At 39.0% G+C, this 13,073-nt stretch overlaps 1 protein-coding gene across 1 annotated transcript in view; it reads right to left on the minus strand.

Annotated features, from left to right (window-relative positions):
• Nucleotides 1–13,073, minus strand: part of LOC112248649 (hexokinase-2-like) — an 80,556-nt gene that overhangs the window by 28,413 nt on the left and 39,070 nt on the right. The window contains exon 6 of the mRNA XM_024417853.2: nucleotides 10,185–10,284. Within this exon, the coding sequence (XP_024273621.2) occupies nucleotides 10,185–10,284 (100 nt within the window). The remainder of the gene's footprint in view (nucleotides 1–10,184; nucleotides 10,285–13,073) is intronic.

Below are 13,073 nucleotides of genomic sequence, written 5' to 3' on the forward strand. Positions count from 1 at the left end.
AGAAAGTACTGTTATGAAAAAAGAAAATATTGATATTGCCCTGTTGCAAGAAACTCATTTGGATGATAAGGAGCACCTGAAATTACAACAAGGAGGGTTTGGTCAAGTGTTTTTCTCATCATTTACATCCAGAAGTAGAGGTGTAGCAATTCTGGTGAAAAAGAACTTACCACTTAAGGTCTTGAATTGTGTGAAAGATAAATTTGGTCACTTTGTTATAATTAAATGGTACTTTACAAGGGCAGAACATTTCCATAATGAATATTTACTTCCCCCCCTGCTCACCCCCCTGATTTCCTCACTAAGGCATTTCTAGACTTTTCAGAATTAAACTCAGACACTGCAGTGGTTGGAGGAGATTTTAACTGCTTGTTGAACCCCCTTATTGATAAGTTTCCCAGCGGTATAGCTTCACTCTCTCCTCAAGCTAAGTCACTTAAAGCTATTTGTGATGATCTGAGGTATGCGGATGTCTGGAGAGCTTTCCATCCCTCCAACAGAGAGTTCACTTTTTTCTCTGCACCTCATGGATGTCAGACTAGAATAGATTTTTTTTTTATGCCCAAGATGTCTTTGCAGTCTGTTTTATCCGCTAGGATAGGAAGCATAGTCATATCTGATCATGCTGAGGTGATCCTGGACATAAAACTCAACGGGGCATTCAATCGGTCAAGACATTGGAGGTTGAACACAACCATTCTTAAAGACCATACATTCACATCATATTTTATAACAGAGTTTAAAACATTTTTCTCTAACTCTCAATCAACAGATAACCCCTCGCTCCTTTGGGAGACCTGTAAAGCGTATGCCAGGGGTCTGATTATGTCGTACACAGCTACTAAGAGACGGAAAAAGCGGGAAAAGCAAAAAATGTTAGAGGGTGAATTAGGAACTAAAGAGAAGGACTACATTAAAACGCCCACTCCTGCCCTATTAAAGGAAATATCAGTCATTAGATCAACGTTAGACTCTCTCCTAACACAGGACGCTGAAAAGAAAATGAGATTTGTCAGGCAAAAGCTATATGAACATGGCGATAAGCCAGGAAAGTACTTGGCATACCTATCTAAAAAGAGGGCTGACTCTCAGTCAATTGCTACTATTACTGATTCTGATGGTAATCATTTATATGAAAATAAATTGATAAGTGACTCATTTAAGAAATTTTATACAAACCTTTATGCCTCAGAACTGCCAAAGGATGCACCCAAATTAATGGAGAACTTCTTTTGTAAGATTGAGCTCCCTACTATCTCCGAAGAGCAGAGGTCCCTCCTTAATGCCCCTATTACCAAGGAAGAGATAATGTTCGCAATTAAGAATCTGCAAAATGGTAAGGCCCCAGGACCAGACGGGTTTTGTAGTGAGTTCTATAAAGAGTTCCATGGCCTGATCCTTGAGCCATTGCGTGATATGTTTAACCACTCATTTTCAAATGACCAACTCCCTCAAACGCTGAGAGAAGCCAACATTTCACTTATTCTCAAAAAGGGAAAATGTCCAGAGTCTTGTTACTCATACAGACCAATTTCCCTTCTGAATGTGGATAGAAAATTGCTTTCTAAAATTCTAGCCACAAGATTAGAGGACTCACTGCCACTAATTGTGAAAGGAGACCAAACTGGCTTCATTAGGGGCCGTAAGTCATGCAACAACGTCAGGCGGCTTCTTAATGTAATTCAAGCCTACCAACAAAGTGCTGTGGATGGTCTTGTGCTCTCCCTAGATGCTGAGAAAGCATTTGATCGTGTGGAGTGGTCTTACCTATTATTTGCTCTAAATAAATTTGGTCTGGGGGACAACTTTATAAAATGGGTGAAAGTTTTATATGATGATCCTCAGGCTGCTGTCCTTACTAATGGGCTACGGTCAAATAGCTTCTCTATACACAGAGGTACCAGACAGGGCTGTCCTTTATCCCCCCTCCTCTTTGCACTCGTTATGGAACCACTAGCCGAGGCCATCAGGGTAACGCCTGCTATACAGGGGCTGCTCATTGGTGATGTTCACCATAAAATAAGCTTGTATGCTGATGATGTCCTGATATTCATCTCTAGTCCCGAGACTTCAATTACATCTCTTATTAATATTATTGAATTATTCAGCGAATTCTCAGGCTACAAGATTAACCTTACTAAGTCAGAGGCTATGCCACTTGGTAGCCTACACTCTGTACCTAATACTTCTCCCCCTTCCCTTTTAAATGGTCTCCCTCAGGTTTCATGTATCTGGGTATATTTGTAACTCCTAAATTCCAGCTAATGTACAAAGCCAATTTTGTTCCCTTGTTTGATACAATAAGACAGGATCTGGATCGCTGGAACTCTCTCCCGATTTCTTGGTTGGGTAGAATATCCCTCTTGAAAATGAACATTTTACCTAGACTACTTTACCCAATCCAAATGATCCCAGTATTACTCTCCAATAAGGTAATAAAGGATGTAAATGGATGGCTAAGTTCCTTTATATGGAGTAAACGCAAGCCAAGACTTAAGATGGCAATATTGCAGCTGCCAAGTTCTATGGGCGGCTTGGACCTGCCCAATATCAGGTTCTATCAATGGTGTGCCCACCTTTGTTATATTTCTGACTGGATCACAAATGATGACTCCTCTATTTGGTTAGACATTGAGACTTCTCTTTCAAAATACCCCTTACAGGATCTTTTATTTTTCAGAAGTTTCAAGTCTGTAGAAGACCACTGCAATAATCCCGTTACACTTAACACACTCAAAGTATGGAGGTCAGTTCAACGCTTCCTGGGAAGGTCCAAACTAACCTCTGCTCTTACCCCAATTCTTAACAACCCAGATTTCAGTCCAGGATTGCTGGATGCTGGCTTTAACTTATGGCTTAATAAGGGCATACGCAGGCTAAATGACTTATTTGCTGATAAGATTTTGTCATTTGAGCAGATGGTTGAGAAATATCGACTCCCAAAGCAGGACTTTTTCCGCTTCCTACAAGTAAGACATTATATTCTGAAGAGCACCACCTTAATTGGTAACCCTGATGTGTCTGTCATTGAAAGAATGCTTTTTTTCCCACAAATGAAAATGTCTGTAAGTCTGTTTTATGATACTTTAAGGTCCTTTTCTGCTGTCAACACACGGAGGGTGAAACAAGTGTGGGAGAAAGAATTGTCTGTTACTATTGACGAAGAGATGTGGGAGGACATTTGGAGATATGCAAAAACAATATCTATATGTAACCGTACTAGAGCAATCCAATTAAGAATAATACACAGATTGCATATATCCCCAAATCGCAGACATGCTTTTAGCCCCACTTCCTCTTCCCCTCAGTGTCTTAAATGCAAAACTGATACAGGCACCCTAACACATTGTTTATGGTCATGTACCAAAATACAAAGATACTGGTCTGGTGTTCTGCAAGAAATTGAAAAGATCCTAGGGGTTGATCTAGAATTGGACCCAGTTTCTTTACTGTTAGGTCTCCCTAGTAGGCATGTTACTTCTGTCGGTAAAAGGAGGCTTTACAACATCCTTACCTTCGCAGCGAGGAAAAACATCCTTTTACAGTGGATTAGTGATAAGGTTCCTTCTATTAAAGATTGGCATAAGATACTATTTGAATGGGTGCCTCTGGAATATCTGACATGTACATTGCATTCTAAAACAGACCAGTTCTACAAAGTATGGGAACCTTATCTAAATTACCTAGAACCTGAGGTATCAGCTATTATGCTGCAAGGATTCTCTTAGAATGGCGGGGATCTATGTATTTCAGAACTACACTGTACGTTCCATGTGTGGAACCTAACCTCTTGGTTTAAACTGAGCTTTTTTGTTTAATTTCTGTTTGTAAGTTTGTTTAAAATGTATGTATTGAGAGACGCAATGATGGTGATGGGGTGAGAGAAGCACAGAGCGGGAAGAGGAAAATGGTGTACGTATGTATGGGTGTGTATATGTGTGTGTGTGCGTGCGTGTATGTATGTGTGTGTATATGCATGGGTATATGTATGTATGTATGTATGTATGTATGTATGTATGTATGTATGTATGTATGTATGTATGTATGTATGTATGTATGTATGTATGTATGTATGTATGTATGTATGTATGTGTATATAAATGCACGTAGATATGTGTAAGTGGGTGCTGTTTTTCTTGTTTTTGTTCTGTGTGCTTTGTCTCTGTTGTTGTATTTCTTAATATGGGTGAAAATTGTGAAATTCCAATAAAAATACTGTTACAAAACAATCACGCTTCAAAATCTAATTCAGGTTTAGACTTGTACAGAGGTTTCAATGCTAAGCCTGTCTTACACCAAAAGCACAATTGAATATGTCGCAATAAACCCACAGTAGGTGTATTATTTACATACTGATTATACTCCCCTCCATATGTATTTGAACAGTGGACATTTTGTTTCATAAAGTACCGAATGTCAGCTTTTATGTGAGGGTATTTTCATACATAAACAATATAAATGCAACATGTTGGTTTCATGAGATTAAATAAAAGATCCCAGAAATGTTCTATACACACAAAAATGTTCTATACACACAAAAAACTTCTCTCAAATTCTGTGGACAAATTTGGTTACATCCTTGTCAGTGAGCATTTCTCCTTTGCCAAGATAATCCATCCACCTGACAGGTGAGGCATATGAAGAAGCTGATTAACTTCTTGCATCGAGCCATCCCGGATCCGGGATCGTGAATACAGCCTCAAGCTCATTACCATAACGCAACGTTAACTATTCATGAAAATCGCAAATGAAATGAAATTAATATGCTAGCTCTTAAGCTTAGCCTTTTGTTAACAACACTGTCATCTCAGATTTTCAAAATATGCTTCTCAACCATAGCAAAACAAGCATTTGTGTAACAGTATTGATAGCTAGCGTAGCATTTAGCGTTAGCATCAGCAGGCAACATTTTCACAAAAAACAGAAAATCATTCAAATAAAATAATTTACCTTTGAAGAACTTCAGATGTTTTCAATGAGGAGACTCTCAGTTAGATAGCAAATGCTCAGTTTTTCCTGAAAGATTATTTGAAAGAGAAATCGCTCCGTTTGGTGCGTCAAGGTTTGGCTACCAAAAAAAAAACGAAAAATCAGTCCTCAAAACGCCAAACTTTTTTCCAAATTAACTCCATAATATCGACTGAAACATGGTAAACATTGTTCAGAATCAATCCTCAAGGTGTTTTTCACATATCTCTTCATCATATATCGTTCGTTGAAAGCCTCTCTCCTCTCAATCACTGGATGACTGCGTGCAGCTTGTAGATTACGCACCAATTTAGACAAAGGACACCGGGCGGACCCCTGGTAAATGTAGTCTCTTATGGCCAATCTTCCAATGATATGCCTACAAATACGTCACAATGCTGCAGACACCTTGGAGAAACGATAGAAAGGGCAGGCTCATTCCCGGCGCATTCACAGCCATATAAGGAAACAAAGGAAAACAGAGCCTCAAATTCTGCCCATTTCCTGGTTGAAGTTTCATCTTGGTTTCGACTGTAGCATGAGTTCTGTGGCACTCACAGATAATATCTTTGCAGTTTTGGAAACGTTAGAGTGTTTTCTTTCCAAAGCTGCCAATTATATGCATAGTCGAGCATCTTTTCGTGACAAAATATTGCGCATAAAACGGGCACGTTTTTTCATCCATAAATTAAAAGAGCGCCCCCTATATCCAAGAAGTTAAACAGCATAATCATTAAAGCCGCACCTTGTGCTTGGGACAATGAAAGGCCACTCTAAAATGTGTATTTTTGCCACGCAACACAATGCCACAGATGTTTTGAGGGCGCGTGCAATTGGCATGCTGACTGCAGGAATTTCCATCAGAGCCAGAGATAATGTTAATTTCTCTACCAGAAGCTGTGTAAAACATTTTAGAGAATTTGGCAGTATATACAACCGGCCTCAACCACAGACCACGTGTATGTGGTGGGCGAGCGGTTTGCGGATGTCATCGTTGTGTTGGTGGTGGGGTCATGGTATGGGCAGGGTTAAGCTATGGACAATGAACAAAATTGCATTTTAATCGATGACAATTATAATGCACAGATATACAGTGACAAGTTCACTGTTTACTGCTTTACTGTTTAGACATGAAAGCACTTTATCTAATCCCCCATGTGAAGAAGTCACTTTAGTGTATTAATGTAGTCAAAAGTTTAATATTTGGTCCCATATTCCTAGCATGCAATGACAACATCAAGCTTATGAGACTACAAACTCATTGGATGCTTTTGCTGTTTGTTTTGGTTGTGTTTCAGATGTTTTGTCCAATAGGAAAGTCAATAATGAATTGTGTCATTTTGGAGTCACTTTTATTGTAAGAATAGAATATGTTTCTGAACACTTCTACATTCATATGGATGCTATCATGATCATACCCCCCCCAAAATGCTAACCTCCCCTGTTATGTATAATGGTAAGAGGTTAGCATGTTTTATTGCAGCCTCTCGCCCTCCTTACTCATCATTATTCATGATTTTCCTAATCATGGCAGTATCAGGATTAATTTAGACGTGTTCAGAAACATCGTATCTACTCATTTAGAAAGTCAGACAATTACTTCAGTCGCCATTCAGTTACTATTGGGAAAACCCCAAAACACAACAAAAACAAACTGCAAATGCTTCCAACGAGTTTGAAGAGTCACAAGCTTTATGTAGTAGAGGTCGACCGATTAATTAGGGCCGATTCATAACAATCTAAATCGGTATTTTTGGACGCCGATTTTGCAGATTTAAATTGTTTTATTTTTAATTTTTAAACACCTTTATTTAACTAGGCAAGTCAGTTAACTTCTTAAGGTATAGGGGGCAGCATTTTCACTTTTGGTATAGGGGGCAGCATTTTCACTTTTGGATAAATAGCGTGCCCAATTTCAACTTCCTGCTACTCATGGCAAGAATAAGACATGCATATTATTAGTAGATTTGGATAGAAAACACTCTGTAGTTTCTAAAACTGTTTGAATCATGTCTGTGAGTATAACAGAACCTATGTAGCAGGCAAAACCCCGAGGACTGACCGTTCAGAATTCTTTTTTTGTTTGAGGTCTCTGTCTGTTCACTGAGTTCTAATTGGCAAACGATATTTCTTAGGAACTTGTTTTCAGTTCCTACTGCTTACACTGGATGTCACCAGTCTTTGGAATTTGGTTGAGGTTATTCATTTGTGCAATGAACAAGTAGGGCCAACTAGGAACTGCGTAACACAGAGTTGCGCAAGACTTGAAAAGTAGCTTGGTTTGTTGTCTTCCTGTATTGAACACAGACCAGTCTTCAATTTGATCGATTATTAACGTTTAAAAATACCTCAAGTTGTATTACAAAAGTAGTTTGAAATATTTTGGCAAAGTTTATAGGCAACTTTTGAAATATTTTGTAGTGACATTGTGCATTTTGGAAGCTGTTTTCTTCTGGATCAAACGCGACAAATAAAATTACATTTTGGATATATATGGACGGAATTAATTGAACAAAAGGACCAAGTTTGTCAAACGTAAGGCATGTTTTATATTTTATTTCTGCAATTTGTGTAGCCCCTGCAGCGTTGAAATATTCAACCCTCTTTGTTTGCTGTTGTGCCATCATCAGATAATAGCTTCTTATGCTTTCGCCGAAAAGCTTTTTAAAATCTGACATGTTGGCTGGATTCACAACGAGTGTAGCTTTAATTGAGTATCTTACATGTGTGATTTAATGAATGTTTGATTTTTTATCATTATTTGAATTTGCCGCGCTGCATTTTCCCTGTTTTTTTTCTCCAAATGGGACACAAGCGTCCCCTACACCATAAGACGTTAAGAACACATTCTTATTTTCAATGATGGCATAGGAACGATGGGTTAACTGCCTTGTTCAGGGGCAGAACGACAGAGTTTTACCTTGTCAGCTGAGGGATTCAATCTTGCAACCTTACGGTTAACTAGTCCAACGCTCCAACCACCAGCCTCACAAGGAGCCTGCCTGTTACACTAATGCAGTAAGAAGCCAAGGTAAGTTGCTAGCTAGCATTAAACTTATCTTATAAAAACAATCAATCATAATCACTAGTTTTAACTATACATGGTTGATGATGTCCTGCGTTGCATATAATCGATGCGGTGCGCATTCGCGAAAAAGGACTGTTGTTGCGCCAACGTGTACCTAACCATAAACATCAATGCCTTTCTTAAAATCAATACACAGAAGTATATATTTTTAAACCTGCATATTTAGCTGAAAGAAATCCAGGTTAGCAGGCAATATTAACCAGGTGAAATTGTGTCACTTCTCTTGCGTTCATTGCACGCAGAGTCGGGGTATATGCAACAGTTTGGGCCGGCTGGCTCATTGCGAACTAATTTGCCAACATTTTAAGTAATTATGACATAACATTGAAGGTTGTGCAATGTAACAGGAATATGTAGACGTATGGATGCCACCCGTTAGATAAAATACAGAACAGTTCCGTATTTCACTGAAAGAATAAAACGTTTTGTTTGAGATGATCGTTTCCGGATTCGACCATATTAATGACCAAAGGCTCGTATTTCTGTGTGTTGATTTTTGATAGAGCAGTCTGACTGAGAGGTGGTAGGCGCCAGCAGGCTCGTAAGAATTCATTCAAACAGCACTTTCGTGCGTTTTGCCAGCAGCTCTTCGCAATGCTTCAAGCATTGTGCTGTTTATGACTTCAAGCCTATCAACTCCCGAGATTAGGCTGGTGTAACCGATGTGAAATAGCTAGCTAGTTAACGGGGTGCACGCTAATAGCGTTTCAAACGTCACTCGCTCTGAGACTTGGAGTAGTTGTTCCCCTTGCTCTGCATGGGTAACGCTGCTTCGAGGGTGGCTGTTGTTGATGTGTTCCTGGTTCGAGCCCAGGTAGGGGCGAGGAGAGGGATGGAAGCTATAGTGTTACACTGGCAATACTAAAGTGCCTATAAGAACATCCAATCGTCAAAGGTATATGAAATACAAATGGTAAAGAGAGAAATAGTCCTATAATTACTATAATAACTACAACCTAAAACTTCTTACCTGGGAATATTGAAGACTCATGTTAAAAGGAACCACCAGCTTTCATATGTTCTCATGTTCTGAGCAAGGAACTTAAACGTTAGCTTTCTTACATGGCACATAATGCACTTTTACTTTCTTCTCCAACACTTTGTTTTTGCATTATTTAAACCAAATTGAACATGTTTCATTATTTATTTGAGGCTAAATTGATTTTGATGTATTATATTAAGTTAAAATAAGTGTTCATTCAGTATTGTTGTAATTGTCATTATTACAAATACATTTAAATAAATGTTAAATAAAAAAAATAAAAAAATAAAAATGTTTTATTTAAATTGGTATGGTTAGGGTTAGGTATCAGGGTTAGGATCTGCTTTTTTGGTCCTCCAATAATCTGTATCGGCGTTGAAAAATCATAATCGGTCGACCTCTTATGTAGTCATTTCGTGCATTAATACTGTAAAAGTGAATTTGTCCAAATACTTCACATGGAGGCGACTGATATAAATAATATAATAGCCATTTCGCAGAAGCGACTTACAGTCATGCGTGCATACATTCTTCACGCATTTGGGTGGAGGGGGGGGGGGTCCCAGGAATCAAAACCACTATCCTGGCATTGCAAGAGTCATGTGCTACAAACAGCTACAGAGGACTTTCATTTCTAAACAGTAAAACATATGTATGAAAATACCCTCAAATAAAAGGGTTTACATCCCTGTTAGTGAGCATTTCTCCTTTGCCAAGATAATCCATCCACATTATGTACTGTTGCCTCATGAAATATTTGATCTGAAATCCAAAATTCTGAAATATAGAGCCCCCCCTCCAAAGTGCTTCACTATCCAAATACATATGGAGGAGAGTGCATGTATGGACTGTATTCACACAATGAAGGCCTCTCAGCAAATACATTTTCATAATCATCAAAACATTGTGAAAGTGAGCACCAAGAGATCCTATAATAATTATGTGTTCTGTATGTAATTCTATGGTGAGGAAATAGGGAGCCAGAACATTGGAAGTCAGTCCTATTGATTGTGTATGGATTGCATTCATGATGGAGTGCTCAGTACCTCGCTCAAAACACTTAGATTGAGAGCATTGTGTTGGATTACACAAAATCACAGAAACTCCAACTAATCCCCATATAGGTTAGGATGGAGAGGGACTCACCGACAATGAGGCCTATTTCACAGTGATGGTCGTCGTATCCACAGGTCATCATTGTGCCCACAGTGTCGTTGATTACAGCCACAATGTCAATGTCAAAGTCCTTAGGAAAGATAGATAGATACATGCCGTAATTAACAAGTGACTCCCTTGGCCAGCATGCCGTGACTGAAACCATTACGCATGATGCAACTCCTATGAGAAACAAGTCAAGATGCAGGGTGTGATCAGGGCCCGTATTCAGAAAGAGTCTCAGAGTAGTAGTGCTGCTCTAGGATCAGGCCCCTTCTGTCCATGTAATCTTATTCATTATGACCTAAAAGGCTAAACTGATCCTAAAAAAATCAGCAGTCCTACCCCGATGTTAAAACCTCTTAAGCCGACCCCCTACTTTTTCGAACATTCTGTTAAAAATCGCGCAACATTTTGGCGTCCTGCTACTCATGCCAGGAATATAGTATATGCATATGATTAGTATGTGTGTATAGAAAACACTCTAACGTTTCTAAAACTGGTTAAATCACGGCTGTGACTATAACAGAACGTCTGTTTCATCGAAAAGCGCAGGAAAATCTGATCACTGGAGATGGAAAAAAATATCCATGCGCCACTTCAACCCATTGTTAAAGGTGAACCGTATTAAATGAGGCCGAGGTTGCAGTACCTACAGCTTCCACAGGATGTATAGAGTCTTCTCATTTGATTCTGATTTGATTCTTGGTAGATCCGACCAAAGGGAACCGATTCCCTCCGACCACCAACTTGATGCATTGGCTCAGTGTTTTTCCGGACATTTTTTCCAGACGACCAGCTATCGAATTTACATCGCCTCCTGATGATTTTTATAGCTTATTAACGTGTAGTAATACCTAAAGTTGCATTAGAAAGGTATTTCGAAGTGTTTTGTGAAAGTTTATCGTCGACTTTAACTTTTAAAAATGACGTTACGTTATGAAACGCTATTTTTTTCCGTTTATCACACAGTTTTCATAGATCGATATCTAGGCTATATATGGACCGATTTAATCGAAAAAAAGACCCAGTATTGATTATGGGACATCAAGGAGTGCCAACAAAGAAGATGGTCAAAGGTAATGAATGTTTTATATTTTATTGTGCGGTTTGTGTAGCGCCGACTATGCTAATTATTTTGTTTACATCCCCTACGGGTCTTTTGGGGTGTTACATGCTATCAGATAATAGCTTCTCATGCTTTCGCCGAAAAGCATTTTAAAAATCTGACTTGGTGCCTGGATTCACAACGAGTGTAGCTTTAATTCAATACCAAGCATGTGTATTTTAATGAACGTTTGCATTTTAACTAATACTATTAGCGTTTAGCGTAGCGCATTTGCATTTCCAGAGCTCTAGTTGGGACGTCTGCGTCTCAAGTAGGATGAAGAGGTTAAAGCAGCCAATATAATCTGTTTTATATTTTGGGGGGGCTTCCTATTCTCCTTTTCACCTCATTTAACACTTGATTTAGTTAACAAAAAAGCATCTCTCAAGAGTTTCACTTCATACATTAAAACCTCTTAAGCCCACCCGACACGCAGACGTCTCATCTAGCCATCAGCAAATGCGCTACGCCAAATGCTAATAGCACTCGTTAAAACTCAAACGTTCATTAAAACACACATGCAGGGTACTGAATTAAAGCTACACTCGTTGTGAATCTAGCCAACAAGTCAGATTATTAAAATGCTTTTCGGCGAAAGCATGAGAAGCTATTATCTGATAGCATGCAACACCCCGAAATACCTGAAGGCGACGTAAACAAAAGAATTAGGGTAGCCGGCGCTACACAAATAGCAGAAATAAAATATAAAACATTCATTACCTTTGACAAGCTTCTTTGTTGGCACTCCTATATGTCCCATAAACATCACTATTGGGTCTTTTTTTCGATTAAATCGGTCCATATATACCCAAAATATCCATCTATGGAAACTGTGTGATTCAGAAAAAAAATGTTTCAAAACGCAACGTCATTTTTTAAAATTAAAAAAGTCGACGATAAACTTTCACAAAACACTTCGAAATACTTTTGTAATCCAACTTTAGGTATTAGTAAACGTTAATCATCTATCAAATTGATCACGGGGCGATGTGTATTCAATAGCTCCACGTCTTCAAATCATGTTCGGAAATCTCTCTTCCAAAACTTCCTGTCGGAGACCGGAAGGAATGGGCTCTCTCTAACTCGTTTGACCAAGAAACAACATGCAGGCAATTGACAAGACTGGCGACATCGTGTGGAAGCTGTAGGACTTGCAATCTCAGCCCCATTTAATTTGGTGTCCCTTAGACAATACATGCAAGTGGCGCATTGATATTTTTTCCAGTTTTCAGTGATCAGTTTTTCTTGCGCTTTTCGATGAAACACACGCTCTGTTATAGTCACAGCCGTGATTTAACCAGTTTTAGAAACGTGAGAGTGTTTTCTAGCCACACATACTAATCATATGCATATACTATATTCCTGGCATGAGTAGCAGGACGCTGAAATGTTGCGCGATTTTTAACAGAATGTTAGAAAAAGTAGGGGGTAGGCTTAACAGGTTTTAATGAAGAAAAGTTACAAGTGCAACAGAATAGGTCCTGACCCTGTCCAGCAACTCTCTAATCCCAACAACACCATAGCCCTTGCAGAGCAGGGGAAACTAGCCTCTGCCCTGAATTGACACTGAAATCTAAATGAAAACGGTGGCACAACATGTTGTCAAAGCAACACAATGTGAACGTCTGGGTTGCATTTGAGAGTGAGCAGCTAGCTAGTTCAGCCCAGAGGTCTCTGACAGAGCTGGTCCTTCTGCTACATGCTGGGAAAGCAGCTGTGTTTCAGCAAATATCGCTTAAGAAATCAACTTGTGTTAGTTTCGAAATCCATGG

Source organism: Oncorhynchus tshawytscha, linkage group LG04 (assembly GCF_018296145.1).
Source record: "Oncorhynchus tshawytscha isolate Ot180627B linkage group LG04, Otsh_v2.0, whole genome shotgun sequence".
Classification (NCBI taxonomy): domain Eukaryota; kingdom Metazoa; phylum Chordata; class Actinopteri; order Salmoniformes; family Salmonidae; genus Oncorhynchus; species Oncorhynchus tshawytscha.